The sequence below is a fragment of the Fukomys damarensis genome, unplaced genomic scaffold, assembly GCF_012274545.1.
Source record: "Fukomys damarensis isolate Sample0158 unplaced genomic scaffold, DMR_v1.0_HiC HiC_scaffold_33, whole genome shotgun sequence".
In the NCBI taxonomy this organism is placed as follows: Eukaryota; Metazoa; Chordata; class Mammalia; order Rodentia; family Bathyergidae; genus Fukomys; species Fukomys damarensis.
This window is the reverse complement of record NW_022900945.1, coordinates 46,508,263-46,524,666: the sequence shown is the minus strand read 5'-3', so window position 1 is coordinate 46,524,666 and position 16,404 is coordinate 46,508,263. Positions and strand designations below refer to the sequence as shown.

At 41.3% G+C, this 16,404-nt stretch overlaps 1 protein-coding gene and 1 long non-coding RNA gene across 3 annotated transcripts in view; one reads left to right on the top strand and one right to left on the bottom strand.

The window, feature by feature from the left end:
* Window positions 1-8,398: 8,398 nt before the first annotated feature.
* The window catches only part of Slc22a15 (solute carrier family 22 member 15), a 64,755-nt gene continuing 56,749 nt past the window's right edge, over window positions 8,399-16,404 (bottom strand). The window contains exons 9-12 of one of the 2 annotated variants that reach the window (XM_010631206.2): window positions 15,280-15,400; window positions 13,522-13,594; window positions 10,955-11,143; window positions 8,399-10,644 (exon numbers count right to left, since the gene is read on the bottom strand). In XM_010631206.2, coding sequence (XP_010629508.1) covers window positions 10,555-10,644; window positions 10,955-11,143; window positions 13,522-13,594; window positions 15,280-15,400 — 473 coding nt within the window. In that variant the 3' untranslated portion in view covers window positions 8,399-10,554. Of the gene's footprint in view, window positions 10,645-10,954; window positions 11,144-13,517; window positions 13,595-15,279; window positions 15,401-16,404 lie in introns of both variants that reach the window. The other variant, XR_004515086.1, reaches the window with a different exon arrangement.
* LOC104866967 lies at window positions 13,724-16,231 on the top strand. Its single transcript, XR_781630.2, has 3 exons — window positions 13,724-13,816; window positions 15,073-15,262; window positions 16,128-16,231. It is a non-coding gene; the product is annotated as an uncharacterized LOC104866967 (long non-coding RNA).

Below are 16,404 nucleotides of genomic sequence, written 5' to 3'. Positions count from 1 at the left end.
AAAAAAGAAAACAATCCCACTCATGGTGGCATCAAAAAGGATATTTAGGAATAACTTTACCAAAGAACTGCAAGACTTGTATAATGAAAACTATAAATCACCACTGACAGAGATTGAGAGCCAAATAAAAACACATATATTCTATGATCATGAAATGAAAGATTGACTTATTATTAAAGATGGCAATATTCCTCAAATTAGTCTACAGATAAAGCAGTCTCTGCAGGGAAAAAAAAGAATATACACAAAAAGAAAAAAATGTAGAATACAACAAAGAAATATACAAGTCAGAAAACAAGAAGACAGAAGACCAAAATTATCAGAGGCAGGAGGGTCGCTGTGAGTTCCAGACCAGCCTGGGTTACATAGTGAGTTCCAGGTCAGTCTCAACTACAAAAATAAATAAATAAATAAAAAAAATAAAAATAAAAAGTGTAATAGACAAAACGCAACCTATAAAGTTGAAGTCTTCTGACCTCCTGGTCTATTTCCTTGCACCCTAACCCTTCTTATGTCTAAACAGTAATGATCATCCAAGAGCTCTAGGCCCTTAGGACTATGATATTAGGTTGCGTTTTTAATTGGTGGAGACAAGATGAGTGATGAGTAAGCGGAAGAATGGAAAATGCTCAGCAAAAAGTAAAGTCAGGCTCCTACATCACACTAAACTACAGAATAAATTCCAAGTAAATTAAGAAGTTAAATATTAAAGCAAATCACAAAAAAAGCTTGAAGGAAAAGGAAATGGACTTGTATGCAGGAGCAACTGGTGCTGAAGGCACTGAAGACGTCAAACGTCAAAATCAGAAAATACAATTTCAAAATACAGAATGAGCAGGGAACTCATACTGCAATACACTAAAAAATGCAAATGGTTAATAAAAAACAAAAATGTAGTCCGAGTGCGGTGGCGCACGCCTGTTATCCCAGCACGCGGAGGCTGAGGCAGGAGAATCACTGAGTTCAAGCCAGCCTGGGCTACAAAAAAAGAAAAAAACAACCATATCCCTGGTTACCAACAACATACAAATTAAGACCTAACCTGAGAATTACCCATCTACCAACTGACCTTCTATAATTTGTCAAAGATTAAAAAAAAAAAAAAGGTCTGTAGGAATTTGGCTTTCATAGACTAATTATGACCATCTGATATAAAGATTTTAGACAAAATTTTTAAAAATTATGCTGATTGAACCAATAGGTCTGCATTTAATATTTATCTGCAGAAACATGGAAGGTATTCCAGCTCTCCGTATACTTCATTTATAAGAGGATTTAGCTCAAGGGCTCTGCCGCATGTCTCACAAGCACAAAGACCCGAGTTCGATCCCTGGTACCCGTCCCCCGAAAGAGGAGAACATACTCTAAATATAAAACAGTTAGATATCAGCTGAATAAGTATAATACAACTACATCACACAGAGCTTTGCAGCCTTTAAAAATGCTGTACAAAAAAAAGTCAGGCATGGTGGCACAAATGCATCTTGGCATTCTAGGAGGCTGAGGCGGGAGGGTAGCAAGTTTGAGTCCAGCGGGGGCAGCTTAGTAACTTAGCCAGACGCTGTTTCAAATAAAAAATAAAAGAGGCTGGGAGTTGTAGCTCTGCGTGAAGGCCCTGGGTTCAGTTCCAGTACCGACAGCCCAAATATATAATAATTGAATATCAGAAAAGTGTTTGTGACCCATGGGGGAAAAGGTGAGAAACATCACCCACACAGAGAGAAAGAATAGGAGAGGCTACCTCTGGGTGACAGCATTGCATCGAAAAGTTCACTTCAGGATCGCCTTTCTTCCATTGTGTAGCTTTGCATTTTATACCGAACACACTACTTTTCACAATAAAGAAGAAATAATACACAAACAACAAGACAACATTTCGAGTCAATGGTGTCAAGCTTGCTCAGGCAAAATATGTCAAGTGGAAAGAAAGAGGGCAAAGGGTAGAAAGCACAGGTGGACGACTAACTCTGTATAACTGAGTCCGTTAACACTTGTGTTTAGAGCAGTGGCATCTGTCCGTCACCCTTAGGGGTCCTGTCCCTAAGGTGTAAAAGAATTTCCTCTCTGCCTGAGGCTGCCTTGGGCTTCCGTGATTTAACCAGAGACGACACTCTGTGGACAGACCATTCTTCCCGAACACCCCTGCATCCAGAGTCCGCAAAGACGCTTCTCTCTGGAGCACCAGGCAGCCGGTGCCCTAGATTCCGCCCCACTTCCCTTGTGGCTCTAGAGCAAGGGCTGAGATGCGCACCCTCAGGCCGCCCCACCGCAAGGTCGGTCCGCAGGCCCCAGCACCTTCCCATACTTACCTACCCTGCGACCTGGTTCCAGAGGCGATGAAAGCAGGTCTGCCGTCCAGGGCGAAAGATTTTTATACAATCTTCCGCTCCTCCCACCAGTACTCTTCACACTCCAGATTCCTCAGAACAGTGGGAGGGGAGGTTATTTCCCCCTAGGCGGAAAGGTAGTTAACAGACATTCCTTTATAGAAAAAATAGGTCTTCCAGACAACAAAGAAGGAAGATTTAGGGTGGGTGTGTGTGATAATATAGACTGAATCCAGGACCTTCCACTCAATTGCATTCTCAGAAGTTTATTTTAATTTTATGTTTTTAAATTTTATTTTGAGGGAAGATCCCTTCACGTAAGCTTGGACTTAAGATCCTCCTGCCTCGTCTTCCCAGAGTTCTGGGATTATAGACCTGTGTCACAGGCCGGGCTGGGAGAAGATCTTATAAAAGTCATAATTCCTCAGTTACATTAGTTAGAGAGATAAAGAGATGAAAATGTTTTATTGAAATACTACATATTGATTTCATTTTTGGAAAATGTACACCACCATATGAGGTAACTTTAAAATTATTTTATTTCATTATTATTATTTGTGGGTGTGCTGTAGATTAAAAAGGCGGGAGCTACACATGCTGAGAAAGCACTGTATCGCTAAGCTACACCCACAGTCCCTTTATTTTATTTTTTATTTTTTGGTACTGGGGATCGAACTCAGGTCCTTGTGCTTGTGAGGCAAGCAGTGGCACCACTGAGCTAAATCCCCAGACCCCTCTATTTTTTTTTTTTTTTAGATAGCATCTCTGTATGTTGCCTATGCTGGGAGCTACACATGCTGAGAAAGCACTGTATCGCTAAGCTACACCCACAGTCCCTTTATTTTATTTTTTATTTTTTGGTACTGGGGATCGAACTCAGGTCCTTGTGCTTGTGAGGCAAGCAGTGGCACCACTGAGCTAAATCCCCAGACCCCTCTATTTTTTTTTTTTTTTAGATAGCATCTCTGTATGTTGCCTATGCTGGGGTTGAACTCCTGGACTCAAGTAATTCTCTGTCTCAGCTTCTCAGGTAGCTGGGACTACAGATTTACACGACTACATGTAGGCCCCCAAAACCCACTTTAAAAAAATGTGTGTATTAAAGCTTTGTTTTAAACTCTTTGACAGTTCTTAAGTAGTATAGTTGTTGAAGCTGTATTAGCTGGCAGTTGGGATTTTACAAATACACCACTTAGCAATTATCAAAACATTATAATACAGGTGTAATTATAGACATTTTATATTGATACGAAGGAAATGAGAATATCTCCCTGATTCTAAAACAATTACACGATTTTGATTAGAAAACCTCAGAGGGTACTCACATTGCTTTGGGGGAATATTTTGAACTACCCCAAAGCTAAAAGTTATTGTGCATCAAATAAGAAAACTTCAGGAGGAAAGCAGAAGAAAAAATGGTGGCAGTTGAGAAATTCTAGTTATTTGCCCTGGGCCTTGAAATGCGGCTGATTGATAAGGGAAGTCGTCTTTGCCAGAGGAAATGTTTATACCCCTTTCCTGATAGCACCTCACCTCAATAACAGATTTTAGTTCCTGGCATAATTGAAGCACAAAGTGAGAGATAATTTAGAAATTATGTGACTTAGACTTCCGTGAATCCTTAGCAGAAACTTCAGCCTGAAATCTCATTTCTTCAAAACACTCGTTCCTAAAAGCAAATACACTTCTGCTACTCGCCAGTTCCCCTAACTTGGATCTGAGGTTCCAATTTCACCAAGGTCTTTCATCTTCACATCCCTCCTGCTAGTCTTCTCCACTCACTACCTTCAAAATCTCATTCAGGTCAAAGACTTGTGGCAAGGCTCACACTGGAGGTGCCAACAGTTGGCTTCTGGTTAGGTCTTAATGTCTTGGGTGGAATGGAATAGCAGGTAAATAGTTTCTCCAAAGAAAATAATGAGAGCAATCCCAAAGGGCACCCTGCAGATGTGAAGAATTCTCTCATCTTCTTTACTGAAACTGCACCTGGAGTTGGCCCATGAATGAAGAACCTGACCTTTGACAAGATTCTGTCAATCCAGACTATTAAATGACAAGTGTATTCCTCCACTGATTCAATTCTGCAGAGAACAAAACACTCCATGCTTCTAAAAAATGGGGCATCTTATCCAGTTGGAATTCTTAACGTGATCTGCATCCAGAAGAAGCCTGATCAAAATGAATCTTGGCATCATAAAGAAAGATTCATTCATGCCTGTTCTTCTCAATGGCTTTTTCTTGTCCTGAAAGCCAGAGAGGCGTGGGACCCATTTCTTTGAGACTGAAGTGTCCAGTGTTGTTTTCTAGGCAGGGGGCACAATGCAGCACGCAGGCCTTGACCTATGAAACATGGGATCTAGATCTAGCACTACCACTTACTTACTAGCTGTGACTCTGGAAGAGAGTGGTGCCTTTTAGCTTCACTCACTGTTTTCAGCAGCAGAGCAGGGATGATCAGCCTACCTAGTAGAACTGTGAGGACTATGACATAACTACGGGGTGTACCTGACCTGGTGACGTGGTGGTGCTCAGTACCCAGGGCACGGTCATGCTGATGCCTCTGTTCTCCTCTCCGTCACCATCATTACTGGACAGAGTCCAAGGAAACATCATCTCAAGGGGAACTTAATGCACATTATTGCTTTCAACCCACCATGTAGAATAAGACCTGGCACATAGTCAGTGCTCAAAATAACCAAGGAATACATGTGATTTTGCTCTGAAATACATGTTTTGAATACTAGAAACTATTAGAAGGCATTCTTCGATCTTTTAGGCATATCTAAGGATAAGCCTCAAGCTCTTAATCTGTTTGAAACGCTTAAAGGAAACAAGATACACAAATTTTCTGGGGTCCCTTTCTCCCTGGGTCTCATAGCACCTTTGTCAAGTAATCAAGTAATGATTCTATTTCTCTGTTTAACTCACTCTAATACTTTATTGCATGCAACCAAAACAACACTAATTTTGTTCTTAGCTGACATCTCCCCCTTTAACATTCTCTGCCACTCCTAGCCCTCCAGCCTTCCATTTGCTCTTCTTCTCCTTATCAGATGATTCCTTATCAAGCCTTGCCCTCTTCTGGTGGCCCAGATTGAGAGGATCATTAATTCCTTCAGATAAAAGTGGGTCTGCTATGCTGTGTCTCCTGTGACCTTAGTGTCAGCAGCCATGGAATCCAATAGTCCAGTGGGCTCTGATGTACTTTCTGAGCTGGGAACCTACTTATTCACAAATAAACACTTTTTTTTTTCCTGCCATGTGGAAGCATGGAGAAGTAAGTACAACCAACCTATCAATTTTCCCCTTAGGATTTATTTTCAAGTAGGTTTTTATTCTTCTGACAGATCCAAGGTAATTTATGTTTTAGGTAATCTAAAGGAACCAGTTTTTGAGTTTGAACACACAGAAAAATCTAAATATTGATTTAACACCTAATGATTTTTGTTTCCTCACGGATCAACTCTCAAATGCCAGGAGCAAAACTGACAGCATTTCTGCAGTTCTTATTTTCATTAGATTAATTATTTTAAGAGACATGAATATTATAACATTGATGATTATGCCAAAATCCCCCCAAAGAATTCCTTCACAAGGACAGGGATTACCCTTCTCTGGGGACAAGGCGGCATCAGTTTAAAAAACATGAGTAACAAATTCATTTATTGTTCACTAAGGAGGCTAAACAGCATTTTGATAATAAGTCTGGAAATATATAGGCAAAATTATTATTTAACAATCAATCCTTATTAAAAAAGACTATCTTTCAAATGTATTCCCATCCTAGTTATAACTTTGCACAAAATGGTAAAATGGCATAATGAAAAGATTAAGGTAGAATGAGGGTATTTCCAGTTGTCTGTGAGTAGCTTTCTCAGAGCTAAATAATCCAGAGACCTTTCTCAAATTGATTTTGGAGAAGAGTATCCATTGGGAAAGAAGTCCTTTTGTTTGTTCTTCTGTTTTAGGAGTTTAACTATTTTTAGATCTTTATGTTTGCATTTGAATACCAGAATTATCATTCCAAGTTCCACGTAAAAAAATTTTAAGGTCTTAATTAATATAGTCCCTGCTTGCCAACATCTCTGCTAATAAAGTACTTCACACAGACACTAACAACTCTACTGCTGTGAATCCCAGCAGAAAACAAAACAAAAAATAACCAGAAAAAAAAAATCAAAACAAGCCTCCACCTTCCTTCCACATTTCAAACTCCATCTGTATCTGATGGACTGAAACTAAACCACAACCAGAAACCCAACTGTGAGGAAAAAAAGCAGAACAGTGAGTTTCAAACTACGTGTTGCAGGTCATGAAATTTTCTAGCAGGTAAAGAATGGCATTGAAAAAAATGAAAATGGAACAGATTATAGGTTATCAGTACGCTTAGCAAGAATAACTATTGTTTCACAAAGCTATGCACACATTATATATGTAATATGTTGGCAAGGACAGAAAGAGACAGAGACAGAGAAAGAAAGAGAATGAATACATAAGAAACATTTCTTACTATAGATCTGGATCAAGAAAGTCAGAAGGTCTGGGGACTTTGCTCAGTGGCACTGCTCCTGCCAGGCAAGCACAAGGTCCCCACCACCCCCACCATACCACACACACACACACACACACACACACACACACAAGTCTGGAGGTCCAGGTACCAGGAGGGGGTGCTATGTGCCAATTCACCATATCTACCTCGGTATTTCTTATTTTGCTAAGGAAGTTTCCTGTTTTTGTCACGTGGTGACAGCTTTTATCGTGAATAAAATTTGAATTTTGTCAAAACAGTCTTCATGCGACTGCTGAGGTAATCATAAGGTCCGTCTTCTTTGCTGTACTGCATTAATGGATTTCCCACAATGTACCATTTTTGCCTTCTTTTTCTAAAAGTGTTTTTATGGTTATCTTTCATGCCTGTGATTTCCCAGTGTGCTACAAATCCTGCCCCACAGATCACCTACCATTTCCAGCAGGTAAAATATTTGTCAAAGATGCACATCTCAACACATTCTGTAGGAACAAAAGAAAAGGGCTGTGTTTTGGAATCTTTTATTAAACTAATAAAAATTTCAAATACCTGCATTTTATTTAGTTAAGAAAAATCTAATCCTTTCTAAATACCTTTATAATTTAAGGGCCAATGATCAAAAATCTGTAGGAAGAAATAAATCCTACTGAAAAGTAGTATTTTAATTCTGATATAACAATGACAATTATTACAAAATATATTTGTTCAGAATATAAATCATCTAGTAAAAGTATCTGCACCTATGATCAACATAAAAATATCTGTTCAGGTTGTAGTTACTTAAGAAGTGCCCTGGAAATTTTCATTTCGTATTTGTTGTATTTATTTGTTCATGACTAAATATTAAAGAATGTCTCTATTGCTTGTATCCAAGAGACAACCATCAGCTTTTCAAGAGGTCATCATTTTAACTCACAAAACCAGGAAACAGCAACATGGCTTCTTGGAATATACCATGCAGTGATATGCAGCGTGAAGCTTCTGGCTGGACTGTTAAGAAGACCTTTGGAGCTGGAAGCCTTGGAAGTTTTAATTTGTCTTAGATTTTTCCTGGTACTTTTTAGGACAAAGAAATTTATCTTGAATAAAATGGAAAAGTCCATCAGAATACTTTTTACAAATCATCCCCATGAAGTATGTTACTACCAATTAAAATTTTTCTAATAACTTATTTTTTATTTTGTTATTATTGCTTTTTTGAGACAAGGTCTCACTATGTAGTCCTGGCTGGCTTTGAACTCACTATGTAGCACAGGCTGGCCTGGAACGTGCAGGAATCCTCCTGTGTCAGCCTCCCAAAGGCTGGGACTACAGGTGAGCACTACTGCACCGAGCATTTTTCTAATAATTTAATGAATGCACAATGCATATTCTCTACCACAAATATTCTTCAACAGTTTTTAAAAATCTATTTTTATAAAGGCTATGCAAATTTAAAAAACAATAGTTATTAAACTTTTGCAAAAGGACTATTCAGAAAGAAACAAAATTTAATGATTCATCTGGTATGAGCAGTTGACTTGTTAAATAACACATATTCAACCCGTGGTTCCCTCCTTCCTTTATTCTACTTCCTATCTAGGAAAAGAGGAAACCTTAGGGACATAACAAACTGAACCCTCATTTATTTAGCCCAAGGCAGCAGGAACTTTGTTGGCAGAAGAGATGGACTCTCAATCAGTCTTCACAGAGAGGGAAGCCATAATACTGGTTGTCTCTGGGTGCTGGGCCTACAGGAGACACATTTTCTAACTCCTGGTTTCCAAATACTGAGTTATAGTTCTACTGTAATGAAAAGAGAGCTCCACACAACCAAAAATTATATATACATTAGTTCATCGTTTTATTTTAAATACTTGACCATTTAACAAAAATGTGAGTGTTAAGTTCTTCTTTTTTCCCTCTCCAAGTGGTGGGGAGATCGATTTTCTGAGAAAAATAAGGAGAGTTTCACAGCTTGGGATGTGAAAGAGTTGTGTGGGATTTGCAAAAATGATATTTGGAGGAGTGCCACGTCTCCTTTGATGGTTAAAAACAGTAGTATTTCTTAGGTTCTTACTGTGTCTAGGCTAGCATTCTGGGCGCCGCAAGGAAAAAGGAGGAGTGATCAAGGCCATTTCTGAACAGCCCAATACACAGTCAAAGACATAAAGGACACAAACATATTTTAACAAATACCACGGTACAATGAATGTAGTGCAAACCAAGATGCCAACACGGAAGAGAACGGAGCTGTGTACGGAGCCAAGTGACACCTTCCCTTTACCTTTCATACACTGTCTCCTTCTCCAAGAGCTTAGATAAAATGGAAGTTTTGAAAACACAGACATTCTCCTCATTGGGAAAGTGACCTCTCTCTCTCTCTCTCTTTTTTTTTTTTTGGTACTGGGAATCGAACTTGGGTCCTTGCACGTGCAAGGTAGGCAGCAGAACCACTGAGCTAAATCCCCAGCCCTTGGGAAAGTGACCTCAAACAATGCAGCTCAAGCATGCTGACCCCTAGTTTTATACTTTCGGAGACAGTATTTAGGTTTCATGGAGAAATAGATATTTTCAGCCCATGACTTTAAGGGACTAAGATTTTTTATTTATGTGTAAATGATAATGAATTAATTTAAAAACTCAACAATTCCTAAGAAATGCCTGTGCCTTCCATTCTGCCTAACCAAGTAGGGGCTGATTTAGGGCAAGAAGAGTACAAGTTCTTGAGTGTCGCCCAAGTCTTTTCTTATACAACACTGAAAGCAAAACAAAGAAAAAACTGTCAAAGATAATTCTTCTGTACTTGATCTTAGCCAAAAGGCCAAGAAGCGATAAAGGTAATTCTTCTGTCCCTTATTAAGATCTGCAATTTTTTTTTAACATCTTAAGAGTTCCACATGTCACTTTTAACTGCTCTCCACCTTTATAAAGCTTTATTGTTTATGGTGCAGGACTCTAAAGTTATTGCTAGACTCTCAGAAGGAAATTTTCCGGGAGGCGCTTATAATTGGGAACTGAAGAAATCACATGATTTAACTATTAAAGGTGGCTACCAGGCCACAGCCACACCTCCGGTTCTTAGCAGTGAATCATCTCTGGGACTAAACGGAAAGAAGCCAGGTCAACCGCCAGAGTGGGAAAACAAACAGGACTTGGTGTCAGCCCCCAGGGTAAAGGTGGAGGACCTCGGGCACCCATTCGGGCTCGAAGGACAGTTCTTTCCTTGCAAAATGAAATGCTGACACCGACCTGCACCTGAAGCTGTCCTGGTGAGCAGGACAAGCGGTAGGCAGCAGATGTCACACATAAGAAGTTTCAATTTTAAGAACAGTTTTTTTATTCCCACCAAAATGGTGAGAAGATTTACTTATCTGCTTCTGGGTCACAAAGAAAGAAAAGCAATGCCATCAAACTTGTGAACACAAATCAGGCTCCTGTAGACCAGAGCTACGGGGCCAGAGGTCAAGATTCTGAGCTGAACTTCCACGCTGGACAAGAGAAGAATGTGTCCCTCAATGCAGCGAAGCTTCTCGGATGAAATCTCTTTTCCAGCTTCCTTTGTACTTTAACAAGAATCAGTCCATGCCGAGTACTACCTGTGTGTGTTGGAGCCAAAGCTGTCTTTCCCAGCTCTTTCAGGACTCATGGGAGAACCTGCCTCGGTCATGGGCACAAACGATGGTCCTTCGGTTCTGATCAGGGAGCTGGAGCTCCTCACTTGATCATCTGAGTCTCTTCGTCTGCATCGAAAAACTCTTCTTCCTCCTCATTCTCACTCTCTAAAGTCCTCTCATTGTCCTCAGGCTGAAATGGGAAAGGAGCAGAGGGCAGGGAGACTACATCATGGCATTTCTAAAATGAAAACTTCCACCTGGCTGTTCAACGGACATACATTTTTATGACATCTGCCTCCCCAAGGAGCACCCCCTAAGTGTTTTAAAAATCGAATGGATCTTCAGCCATCTTTATTTTTCTGAAAATCACCAGCTGTTCGATTTCCACCTTTGTTTTCCATTCTATTTAATCTAACACAAACTACATCCCATCCACCCGCCACCAGCGACTGTCATCTCCAAGCAGAAGCTGCAAATGGACAGGATGAACATCAACACACCTGCAACGCATCCAAGGTCTGCAAAGACATGGCTTCGTCCCCCAGCCTCCGATAGGAGTACACCTGAAGGTCAGCGAACGTCTCTAGCAACGGGCTGTGAAGAGTTTCTGGCAATAAGAAACTCAAGAGGCCAGAGGTCAGGCCGGTGGCTCCAAACACAACGAAGGGTAAAGACCACTGCACATATTTCTGTAGGGGGATGGGACGAATGAAAACAAGTAAAACTCAGGGTCAGCGAATGTCCTCAGCAGGCAGATGCCATCAGCAGCAGTCCCATGACTGAGAACTGTCACAGTTCCTACCCAGTTTGTGTCATCCCACCAGAACTGTGCTACTGACCACTTTTCTTTCACTACAGAGAACTACCCTGGGAAATCACAGACTGAGTAAACCCACAGGCCACATGGAGTGCGGGCGGAAGCATCGGGCTGTCTCCAACATGGGGTGGGCACGTGGGAGGTGAGGGGCCCAGCTGCTCTGCGCAGGGCACGTCCACAAGGAAACTTGGTGTCCAGCTTTTGCTCCAGGGGAGTGGATTTGACAGTGACCTCCACACCCTCTTCCACACCCAAAAATATTTGCTCACAATGAACTTTAATCTTTTGGAGGTTGCAGCTGATCTGAGAGACCTGTGCAGGGTTGAAGTTCTCGATCTTACAATCTGTCTAACCATCCCATATACCACAACACCAGAACAAAGAGGCCCAGGAATGAAAGGGACAAAAACTCCAAAAAGAAAAAGCCCTATCACATATGCAGTCTGTAAGCTACTTAAATTGAAATGATAAAAGTAAAATGGCAATTGCTTCGCAGAGCTAAAGGATATTCTTAGGACAAATTAATATTCTTTCTTTCTTTTTTTTTTTTTTGGCACCGGGGATGGAACTTGGGCCCTTACACTTGCGAGGCAGGTGGTGGAGCCACTGAGCTAAATGCCCGGCCCCAGTATTCTCTTTTAATACAAACAGGTTCAAAGACAACACAAGAGACAGAAGTATGATGCTTTGAGGTCATTCCGAGGGGACTGTAATCCTAAAATTCCAGCACACGAGGTATTGACTTTATGTTCTGCTTTGGCTTTCTAAATTCTGTGGGTATCGATAGGACTTTATCTCGGACAACTTTTTCCTAATTTTTAAATTTTTTTGTTTTTTTAAGAGAGGATCTCACTATTAGTTGCGACTGACCTGGAACTCACTATGTAGCTCAGGCTGGCCTCGAACTCACAGCTATCCTCCTGCCTCAGCCTCCTGAGTGCTGGGATTACAGATGAGAGCCACCATGCCCAGATCTAATTTTTTTAAAAAGTCAAGAGATGATGGGCCGGGGATTTAGCTCAGTGGTGCCATCTCCAGCCTTGCAAACCCAAGGTCCTGAGTTCAATCCCCAGTATGGAAAAACAAAAAAAGTAAAGAGAAGATGGAAAAAGAAGGAAAGAATGCAAGAACGAAAAAGAGAGCAAGGAGAGACAGGAGAGTGAGGAACAGGAGAAGGAAGAAGGAAGGCAGACAGGGATATCTCATCTCTATCACTTAAAAACAAAATCAGGCCCAGCATTGTGGGTGCTGCAGAAGCAAGAACACAGCACTTTCCCTCTGCTTAGGACTCAAAGGAGACACAGAGCTGAGTGTTATAATGTCCTAGGGTAGCCACCCAAAGTTGGACCATTTTAATAACATATATTTAGGGTCCCACACATTTTGCAAGGTGAAACGTGGAGCAAACACGGTTCTTTAATAGGTTTTGGGACCTAAAATTGAGCATGAAACATGGAGGGAGACACTCAGGAAAAGGAAGTATATTGCAATTCAAAAAATGAGTCAGCTACCATGATGTTTCAGAGAAAACCCAGACTGGGAAATGGTGAACTGAGCTACCTGAGTCATGACAATTGTCTACAGGAAAGGTCAACCCGTCCCATGCCAAATCTAGTCACCTTTCACCTGGCTGGAAAGTCCCAGGCCAGACCCAGGAAAGACTTCCACGGGGCCCGAGTTCATCCATAGAATGGGACCACTTTAAGACCGGGACAGTTTTAGGACTGACATTTAGTGTCTCACCTTTTATTGATCTACAAACTTTAGAAAACAAAAAAATCTGAACAGACACACATTTGGGCATGAATTTCCTGTAGTTCTCTTTTCCCAGGGGTATGCTTTGGGGAAAGATGTTTAGTCTATTTCTGTAGCATTGCTCATATAAGTATTGGGTATGTTACACACAGTGATGTGAACAGAGCGCCTCGCAGACAGTCCAGCCCGCAGCAGAGGCTTACTAAATATCTCACAGCTAACTTCTGAATGGGCAGCAAAGGGGGCTTAGCTGGCCCAGCAGTGAATGCAAATAAACAAAGAATCACACCTACGGGGTAGAAGCATCCCTGGCTCTCTCTCCTGATGGAGCACTGGGTCTCCATCTGAAAGGCACATGGTTCACATCTGTGGCAGCTGACCTTAAAAAGTATCTGCTCATTACATTCTTCTACTCAAAGACACAAGCATTTCCAAAGCACCCAATGATGAAAAAAACAAAACAAAACAAAACAAAACCAGGAGGTACAAACCAACCAGTGAGGGGATGAAGGGAGCAATAATCCCACCAACTCTGGAGAACATGGAACAGGTTCCAAGCCCAACGTTCCTGAAAGGCATAAGGAAAAGTAAAATTTTAAAAATCAGTGAGTTGTGTGTGTGAGTGTGGGGGGATTTAAAGACCCCATAGGGAGGCACAAAGGGCCCAGAATAGAACATGCCAAAATGGAATCACAGGAAACTGTAGAGAAGTGCTGCCTAGGAGAACTCTGTGTGATGCTGGAAATGTTCTAGAATTGTCCTGCCCAATACAGAGAGTCACTAGATACAGGTGGCTACAGAGTACTTGAAATGTGACTGGATTTCTAACTTATGCAACGTTAATTGAATCTAAATAGTGGTTTGGGCATAGTAACTGTCATACAGATAGTATATCTCTGTAAGACAACACAAAAAAAATCAGCAGTTGAGGATTCGCTATCAAATGTTCTTACAGGTTTTTGTGACTTAGGTCTACTGTCCGCAGTCACGTAGCACAGCAACAGAAACGGCTTATGGATCTGAAAAGTCTGCCCGTTCATTTAAACTCAACAAATTAGCTATTAAAGAGTCAGGCATCTTAGAAGGACTTGCCTGTGCATTTACTGTCAGGAAACCTAGAACATTACCTTTATTGGGTTGCAGGCAAGAAAGAGGTGAGAGGGAGGGAGAGACAAAGGGAATGAGATTTCAAGATAGGGTGGCTATGCATTACTCTGTTATCTCAGCCTAATTGTTAACAATGTCCATTTGCTTTCAGGAGTGTACTAATTTGGACACCTGATCCTAGTTTATAGCCCATAGTCAGACAAAGGAGATTGTAAGAACAATCAGGAAGCGAGTAAATAATCTGATCTGTTGCTAGGCAAAAGGGATTTAAATCAACAGGCAGAAACAACCCTTAGTTTTCTCACAGATAAGAGAGACAGAAAGGTATGGGTTTTGGGTGACTTTTATTCCACAAAGGGAATTCTGCAAAAAGTTAAAGACACCCCCATCTTTCAAATTTGGTGTGTTTTTTTTTTCTGTCAAATAGATTTTATGAAATTTAGGGCACAATATATTCCTTTTGATATAAGCAGAGCATATTCATGAAAACCATCTTTAGCAACTAATATTTAAATTGAGTATTTACCTATTACTATATGAAATGATCTTTTAATATGTGTATATTTTGTTGTGGTTTTGTTTGTCTGTTTGTTTTGGTACCGGGGATTGAATTCGGGTCCTTGCACTTTCGAGGCAGGCGGTGGAAACACTGAGCTAAAATCCCTGGCCCAATATGTGTATATTTTGTGCCAACACAGAGGCTGTGTGAGAAAAGGGACTTTGTTCCCCTCTCTGCTATATGTCTATCACTGGTAGGTGACTAAATGAATGCAATCCACCAAGGTAAAAACAGCAGTGAGGTTTGTAGCTCAGCTAGAGCGCTTGTGTGTAGGCATGAGGCCTTGGATTCAAGCCTCAGCACTGCACAGAGTAAAAAAATCCAGCATCCAGTGCTGTTGGGTTACAGGTCACGTCTAATGTAGAACGCCTCTCTTGCAGGTTACAAACTGGAATTCAGCTCATGACAAAACTACATTTTCCTCAGCCACAGAAGCGGAGCACAGTCTGCAGGGAGGTTATGAGTCAGGATGGTCTGAGAAACTGCTGCTGCTGCTGCTGCTGCTGCAGTGATTCCCAAGCAGAAGGAAGGAGAACCAGAGCCGGGCCGACACGAGCAAAGCCTGCACAGGTGCAGCAGACACACACCTGATGATGGTCGGGTAGAGCTCAGAGGTGTAGATGTAAACGATGTTAAAGGCAGCACTGATGGTCAGCTTCCCCAGCAGGGACAGAGAGCGGCTGTTCACCACCGCAAACACTCCTGTATCTGGAGGAGGACAGGGCAACCTCTGTGAGACCACAATGGAAATGATCTCTCTCGAGAGCATACCTCATTCTGAAGGAGCCACAGCCCTCCATGTGGATCTCAAATGGCAAAGTGATAGCAAAACTGCACAGACATTTGGAAGGCTTAGTAATCACATACAAAAGCATGTGTAATATTTTCTCAATGCCTTGACTGTCCCCATGAAGTCTAACACACTGGCTGTCATTAAGAGAGATAAAATCTGCACTCAGTCCTGAGAGAGAGCCTGGAAACCACACTGGAGAGAAGAAAGTGCATCTGTCAAGAGTGTTACGTGTTTTGCCTTTCTTCCTCACCTCCTTCAATCGCCAATATAAAACAGTACTCAACAGAGCCTGCAGTAAGCTAACAGACAATGAAAACAGAAGTGAGCTCCAGAAAAGCTCTTACCTACAGTTTAAAAAGTATTTATGTTAGCCTGCTTTCCATGACTGTATCAAATAGCAGAGATGATCAACTTATACAGAGGAAAGGTTTACTTTGGCTCAAGCTTTTGGTGGGTTCAGTCCACAGTTGGCCCTGTATCTCTGTGCCTATGGTGAGGCAGTATATCAGAGAGGAGTGTGTGCATTAGAGTAACCTGCTTACTTGAGGTAGCGAGAGAGATAGGAAGATGAAGGGCAGGGGTCTCTTCAAGGGCACACCCCCAATGGCTTAACTTCCTCGCACTGGGCCCCACCCTATACAGAGTCCACTGCCTCCCAATAGTGCCCCAGGGTGGGGACCAAGCTTTCAACACATGGACCTTTGGAGGATGTGCAAGATCCAAACTACAGCAGTGTGCCACTGAGAAGGTAAGGGATAACCTCACTAAATTATTACCAGGGGATATTAACATTCTTTAAAGAATAAGGAAGGAAGCAGGAAAAATTTTCTAATCCTTCCTTTTCCTAATTTCTCATTTGAGTCACTAATTTATAAGGCCATTTGAGTTTCTTTCTTTCTTTTTTTTTTTTTTTTTTTTG